The 7874-nt window shown below is 41.6% G+C and overlaps 1 protein-coding gene across 2 annotated transcripts in view; it reads left to right on the top strand.

The window, feature by feature from the left end:
* Positions 1–7324, top strand: part of DNAJC27 (DnaJ heat shock protein family (Hsp40) member C27) — a 28423-nt gene extending 21099 nt beyond the window's left edge. For both annotated transcript variants that reach the window (XM_003827028.4, XM_008952405.4), the window contains one exon: positions 3204–7324. In XM_003827028.4, coding sequence (XP_003827076.1) covers positions 3204–3336 — 133 coding nt within the window. In that variant the 3' untranslated portion in view covers positions 3337–7324. The remainder of the gene's footprint in view (positions 1–3203) is intronic.
* The last annotated feature ends 550 nt before the right edge of the window (positions 7325–7874 follow it).

The raw sequence follows: 7874 nt of genomic DNA on the forward strand, positions 1-7874 counted from the left end.
TGGAACACTGTATGTTTGACTGTCTCTGTCTTTGTCTCTAAAGCCCTGCAAGTTCCTCATCTGTGTGTGTATTTGTTTATTTATTATTTTTTTATTTTTATTTTTGAGACAGAGTCTCACTCTATCACCCCGGCTGGAGTGCAGTGGCGTGATCTCAGCTCACTGAAACCTCTGCCTCCTGGGTTCAAGCAATACTCCTGCCTCGGCCTCCTGAGTAGCTGGGATTACAGGCACACGCCACCACGCCCGGCTAATTTTTATATGTTTAGTAGAGATGGGGTTTTGCCATGTTGGCCAGGCTGGTCTTGAACTCCTGGCCTCAGGTGATCCAACTGCCTCAGCCTCCCAAACTACTGGGATTACAGGCGTGAGCCACCACACCCAGCCCTCTGTGTGTGTATTTATGTTAATTATTTTAGTCAAAAGAGTTATTTAAGAAAATAATTCAATCACTATTCTTTGTTGCTTGTACAAAAATTAAATTATTATTCATTATGGTTATGTAACTTTCAACGGTCTAATTCTACCGTTACTACACATATTGTAGTATAGTACAATATGCGCCCAGACTCCCCCCACATACTTCACCCTTCCTACTTTTTCACCTTGATTCTCACAAAAGAAAAAAGTATGTCTTGAAATTGCCATGTCAGCACCCAAAGCACTACACATCTCTTCTCCATTCTGACCTCACAGCGTATCTTCAAGTCCAGAAGGAAAGCGGGGAAGGGAAGGGGAAAACTGTTATTGGGCACACTCATTCACCAGGTGATATTGAGGATGCTTTAAAACTGTCAGGGAATTCAGATGACCTCGTGTAGGGCACAGAGTTTATCGGGATCTTTTTTTTTTTTTTTTCAGTGCTATACTCTTTGGTTTATTGTAGATTTTTAGTGGGTTTTGAAATTCGAAAATGTGAGTCTTCCTATTTTTTTTCAAGATTATTTGACTATTAAGGATCTGTTGTAATTCCATATATATTTTAAGATCAGCTTCTCCATTTATGAAAAAAAAAAAAAAGCCAGTAGGGTTTCAGTAAGATTGCACTGAATCTGTATATCTGTATATTTTACATTTCTTTTTAGACCTTCATAGTCTCTTTCTGAATTCTTCTGTGTCATCTCCAAGGGATACTGGCTCTAAACTTAAGAAACAATTACTTTATCTACTTGTTAGTAGACTTAGAACAATATTCATTAAGAAAGAAGAAACTTAGGGTTCCTTATGTATTCACTATGGTTAATTGAAATTTACCAGAACTTACAGGCCCCTATAGGTTTCATATCCTTAACCAATAGAAACATGTGCTTCTCTTACCTTTATTCCACTGGGCCTAGCAAACTAATTTTATATGGCACTAAGTACATTTGGGAAAAAACCTTAAAACATTTTTTTCTTAAGTTACAGAGAGTTTTGGTATTTGTTGACTGTTAACTGTGTTTACTGTTCTTGAACTTTAAGAAAATCTTCGTCTTCAACGGAATTGATGTATTTGTTACATCTTGAGAGTTTCTCCTGCTACCTGCAAATCTTGAAAGGCACTCTTAGTGCAGAGGACCGGGTGTAACTACTGACCCCATGTGGACACCCTCTCTGGGGAGGCAGAGTGGCTGGAAGGGCCCTTCCCAGGACTCCCTTGTGGGGAAGAGGGAGGATGCTGTACCTTCCTCAAGGACACGGGGTCTTTGGGACAAATAAAAATTCTTACAATTCAAATTGCTTCAGAGAGGGAGAATGTCATTCTTGTTAGCGAATTATCAGAATTACACATGTAGAAAAACAACACGCAGGGCACCAGGAAGTTCCCCCAGAGTATCCTTATGAAAGAAGGAGGTTCTTGCTAGAACAAGAAAATTCAGGACCCCTCTAAGAGCAGAAAGCAGAAAAGGCCCTAGAATGTACACCTAAGACTTGGAGAACTGTTAACATGACCCTATGACCTCAGTCTCTCCAAGCTGATACATAAAACTTTCCATCATAGCCAAGGTATCAAAGGCCATCTGATTTGGAGAGCCACATTAGAAATCCTTCGATAAAAATAAAGGAGAAAGGCTAAGGCATTTGGTAAAGCACCATATAGCTTATAGGATCACTGGAACCCTGAATTACAAAAGGAAGGTGGGAAATAAAACCATCTGGTAGAGACAGAGCTTAATCTGACTGGGGAGTGGCTGGGTACTTAGAGCCCTCTGGGAGGCCTGACACCAGAGGATGATGACCAGTGGGGACAGGGACAGATGGGTCCAGGCCCCTCCCCAGCCAGTTTTGGCTCTTTGAGGAGCTCAGAAGCCTGCAGCTCTCTCCTGGAGCGCTGCTGGTTTATGGGAACTGCCGGATTGGAGAAGCACTGCTACTGCTCCTTTCCTCTCTGGATAATACTGATCTCTGTCGTGTTTCTTCTTTGGTCTCGTGAGCTCATTGTCATTCTGGGCTACCCCTTTCCAGCATCCCTTGCTTGCTCAGTGGTGTCACCTTCTTGGGCCTCAGATTCCTCGTGACCTTGACCCTGGAGCTCATTTCAGCCCCTTTCTTTTCATCTTCTCCTCCCGGATATTCAGCTCATCATCCACTTCTGCCATTTCTTTCTTTATCTTTTATCTTCCCTTGTTTCCTTCCATAAATACCTTAATCTAAACTTGTACTCACTCATGCCTGGGTTATGTAACAACCTCCTGTATCCTAACTTCAAGAAACAGTTTTCCCAGCACACACTTGTCATGAAACACCTACTGTTGTGATTGTTTATCAAGCCCAGGTGTTGGGGTTGTTTTGCTTCCCATCTGTGCTGTGTTCGGGCTCCATTCCAGGCCACTGTTGGTTCTCTCCCAGAACCCCTTCTTTCAGAAGGCAACTCTGGATGCCTTCCCTGGTGCCCAAGCCCTTATTCTTTCAATCAGCAAAGATATGCTGAGTGCCTGTGAGGTGCCAAGTACTGCCTGTTTTCATCTGATTATTATTTTACTAAGTGTTAGCATTTATATACTTTTTGCATTGTGCAATAATAACTTTTTCAATTTGTGTTATATATTACATATTATTTATTGGTTGGTTGTCTGTTTTCTAGTCCTTTAATCCTGCCTTTGAGAAAGGGTAATAATTTAGGATATGTTCACTGTAAGAGATACTATGTGTGTCCAAACAGCTAACATGCAGTGGGTTGGGCTGACTCTGTTACTAACATAGATCTTGGCTTCTTTTCCCAGGGATGAAGTCAATAAAGCGTATCGGAAACTTGCTGTGCTTCTTCACCCTGACAAATGTGTAGCACCTGGCAGTGAAGATGCCTTCAAAGCAGTTGTGAATGCTCGGACAGCCCTCCTGAAAAACATCAAGTAGAAAGTACAGAAAAAAGCCACATGTGGGACTCAAATGCAAACAGACTTTCCTTAGAGGTGAAATAACCAACGTGGAGTTTTCCTTCCCAGAATCTCACTGCTCTTTTCATTCATGTGTTGTCATTTGTATATCAGTAATTCAGGTGCCCATTTCATAGACATTTTACTGAGAAATGACCTGCATTTGTATGAAGTGAAGAGAACTGAGCGTCACTTACACCCTGTACTTCATTTCATATTTCTAGATAATTCTGAATTTTTTTCTCATTCGTCAGCTCTGTAATTATAGTATCCCTTAGACATTTCACTTGGGGAAATCCACGAGGTTCCTGGAGGGAGGGAAGAGAGGACAAGAGGACCCTTTCACTTTTTCTTTTTTACGGAATTCATCATCAGAGAAGAAAATAACAAAAATGGAAGCAAACAACATCAGAACCCCTGTAAGTTTGGTGTGACCTTACAGACAAGTTGCTGCTTTTACAATGAGTTCCTTAGGTGGTATTTTAACCCATCGATCTATAATGATGACTCTTGGCAGCCCTTTGGGAGTTTGTAAAATGAGGTGATACAGTTCTGAATTGAGCATTCGTTTATGATATTCACTCTGTTCCTCTTCTGCAGCCACCAGTGGGAGAGACAAGCCAGTCCTAAGAGAAAAGGTGGTGGCAGCCACAAATTCTAGATACACTGGCTGCTGCCTATCCTGTCCCTGGATCTGAGGCCTTTCCCTTGCCATAGAAATGGTTGCTGGTAGCAGTAGAGAGCACTGTGCACCTGGGAATGAGGAATCAGGCCCCAAGACAGAAGTACTTGGAGGAGCCAGCTGCAGTAGTATCCGCCTGTAGTCCCAGCTACTCAGGAGGCTGAGACAGGAGGATTGCTTAAGCCCAGGAGCTCAAGTCCCACCTGGGCAACATAGTAAGATCTTGTCTCTTAAAGAAAAAAAAAAAAAAGGTACTTAGAGGTCACACTTAAAGATTATGCACATCAGCAGAGGAAAAGGCCAGCCAAGCTCGGGGCAAGCTTGATGCAGTAGGAGAGACTCCTTATGAGGCTTAGCCCTTGTCTTACTGCCAGCCTTTGCCACAGGCAGGTGAGAAAGGCAGGGCCACTCCTCAGCAAAGTTGGCCTCTTCTACACTTCCTCACCAGTGTTGTTTCTTCCTTTTTTCCCCTCTTCCCCTTCCCGTCTTGTGTTTTTTCTGAACCCCACATCTGCCATCATTTCTCTCCTCTAGAGTCCCTGGCTTCTGGCCACTGCCTCCTCCCTCTTCTAAGCCTTGGCCTGAATCTGGTTGACCAGAGGCAAGTGTGGATCTTTTGGGTGGCAGTCAGGGGAGATCTCAGGGCCTCTGTTGGGAGGAATCTCTGTAATTCCTGCTTGGGCTCCAAATTTCTGAAGAGTAGTATTTTTAAACTATAGCTTACAAAATACATTCTCTGGCCACAGTCTCCTCCTTGATATACAAGGGATGGATGAAGTTCATGTATTAGGACTGGCACTCCTTACGGTGCTTATAGAACTAGTCTCACCACTTGACTCATTACGTCGTCATTCTTGTTACATCACTCATACTTTTAGCTGCAACCACACTAATTCACATTTTTATATACTTTCAGTTAGCTGTACTAATTGGGGCTTGAAAGTATATAAAATCTTCCTGTCCTGTGAATTTTAAAAAGCTATCCCATATCGATTGCCAAAGAGCATCTACCTTACCACCTAAGAAGAAAAGCCACTTTCTTCCAATCCAAGCCCACTGCAGTCTTGTGGATTTTCCACACAGCAGCTTTTCACTGTATGCCTGTACTTGGGCTGCACTGAGCTTGTCTTCAGGAAACCAGAGCGTTGCTTTATCATCGCACTTTTCATCTTGGTAATATCAAAACAACTTTTTAAATGAACTGATTGATATATGTTATTTCTTGCAAGGTTTCCCTCTGGCCTTTAACTGGCTTCTGAGGCTACAGAACTCCAACCCAGAGTTCTTCGGGACCTAAATTTTGCTTAAGGAAGGCCTTTATCATGCTGAAAGCACTCAGACATGTCTGTCCTCACAGCAGAATGTAGAAGTCATATGAATGAGGGATCGTGCATGGTAGCGTCAGCCCGAATTGACACGACAACTCACTGAATGTGTGGCCCTCTATGAAAGCTGGTGCCAGTTTTCATCACTGTTATTAAATACTAGATTGGGAACCTCATTCAGCCGTATTGCACAGATGAGCAATTACAGCAGAGAAAATTCATTAGTGCTCCCACTCATATCCTTATGTGTGAGTTGGTGAAATTTAGCCTGAGCTTGATTCTTAGGTCTTGAGACTCAGTTTCCAACACCTTCATTATTAATGTTAAGAATGGCCATATACCACTTCATTTATGTAAAAGGAATAAAATAAGCAAGTTAAGCTTCAGGGTCCTAGAATTTTTCTGATTTCTATAATCCTTCAGCAGAATATTAAGAAATAAAGCATGATCTGCAATGGAAAGGTTTTTTTGGCACTAACTTCATGCAGAATTTCACAGACATCTATGCATTAATTTAAATTCTTGGTGCAAATGTGTGCTTTGTAGTTCAACCTTATTAAAAATTCTTCAGCCAGTTAGGATTTCAAAATACGTTAGTGAGAGTAACAGCAGAATAATTACAATGGCTAAAACGTTTTTATAGAGAATCTTGTTTTTCAAAAAAGAATAAAAAGTTTGAATAGCTATTATTAAAGAAAAGCCATGTCTTCAACATCTGAGTCACCAAGAAGTAACACTTTTTAAACTTGTTAGAAATCCCTGGAGGCATTTCAAATTCATCTTCTAACCTACCTAAGCACTTTAAAATACAGCCTCCTTCTGTTCCTCTGTTCCCCTTCATGCCTCCTTTTGAATTGATATCTCAGCTGTCAATATTTCTTTGACTTCAGCATTGTTATTTTATTTCTCTATATCAATGTGTCCTTAGTTTTCTTAGCCTGTTAATTTAAAAATCCAGACTTGGGGGTCATTGTGTTGCTACCCAAGAGAAAACGCTACAGTTTTATAGATTGCACATCATTCTTTAAGGCATACATTTACCTCAGGAAACTTACTCTAGTATGTTCTCATATATTGAATTCTCAACTAAGTAACTATTTCCTTATACCTATAAACTAGTACCTAATTCACTGTTAGTTAAACGAGCCATAGATAAGGCAGCTAAATTTCTGAAAGATAGCCAGAGTAAGTAAGCAGCCACTGCAAGCTCTGAATCAGTTTTTTAAAAAAAAGAAAAAAAAAAAAGGAGCTGTGCCCCATTGAACAATGACAACATCACAAGGGGAAGGGAGGGATTTTGCCAAAAGTTAGAAAGGTGGAGCTGTAAGCCATGTGCTTGTTGCCTTTGACAGTGACAGTGCCCGTCTTACAACTAATTCCACTAGGCATGGGAATGTCACCTCCTTTGCCACTGTACCCCATCAAGCTTACTCTGAATCAAAGGTTTTGTAAAACTTTTGAAAATGAACTTAGCTGCAAAATATAGCTAACCACTTTCCATTGCAAGCTTTGCAAAGTGAAGAGAGGTTCGTACTTCTCATAATTGGTATTTAGCACAATTGTAAGATACAGTTTTACTGTTTGTACATCGTTTTTTTCCATTAAACTTTTCTAGAGAAGACAAAAGCTTACACTGGTGACATGGATAAGTGAGATGGTGTCTAACGAGCAGTGCAATATTAGGCGGTGCAATAGAGGCCCTGTTGGCAAGATGAGTTTTGCTGGAGAGCTGGACAGTGTTGGTTAGCTTCCTGCATTGATTGCCCCTGGGCGTTCTTCCCCCTTAACTGTGAAAGCAGAGTCTATAAATGAACTCTTTGCTCTTACAAGGTAATTTACATATTTTCTTTCTGTTGAAATAACTGAAAATGTTAAATCTACCAGTTTATGTCTTGTAAACAGAGTGTCATATGTATTTAAGTTGTGTATTTTTATAAAGTAAAGCCAAGTATCAAACACCGGTCTGTGGGCTGCATTTATTTGTGGAAACACTGGTCTTTAATGGAAAACATACTAAGCTAGATGCCAATCCAGTTCCTCACCGACTGTGACCCTCAGTAAGACATTCCTGAGAATGGCCCACCCCTCTTTCAGGGGAGCTACTCTGTCCTCTTCATCCTACTAACATGGTCTAAGGGGGAGACGTTCAAAATGTTCAAGGTCTTTTTTCTTTTCTTTTTTGAGATGGAGTCTCATTCTTGTCACCCAGGCTGGAGTGCAGTGGTGTGATCTCAGCTCACTGCAACCTCTACCTCCTGGGTTCAAGCAATTCTCCTACCTCAGCCTCCCAATTAGCTGGGATTACAGGTGCCCGCCACCATACCTGGCTAATTTTTGTATTTTTAGTAGATTTTTGTAATTTTAGCCATGTTGGCCAGGCTGGTCTGGATCTCCTGACCTCGTGATCCACCTGCCTTGGCCTCCCAAAGTGCTGGGATTACAGGCGTGAGCCACTGCTGAGCCACTGCGCCCAGCCTCCAAGTTCTTTCCCATCTTTCCTCCCTGGTCACA

The sequence above is a fragment of the Pan paniscus genome, chromosome 12, assembly GCF_029289425.2.
Source record: "Pan paniscus chromosome 12, NHGRI_mPanPan1-v2.0_pri, whole genome shotgun sequence".
Classification (NCBI taxonomy): Eukaryota; Metazoa; Chordata; class Mammalia; order Primates; family Hominidae; genus Pan; species Pan paniscus.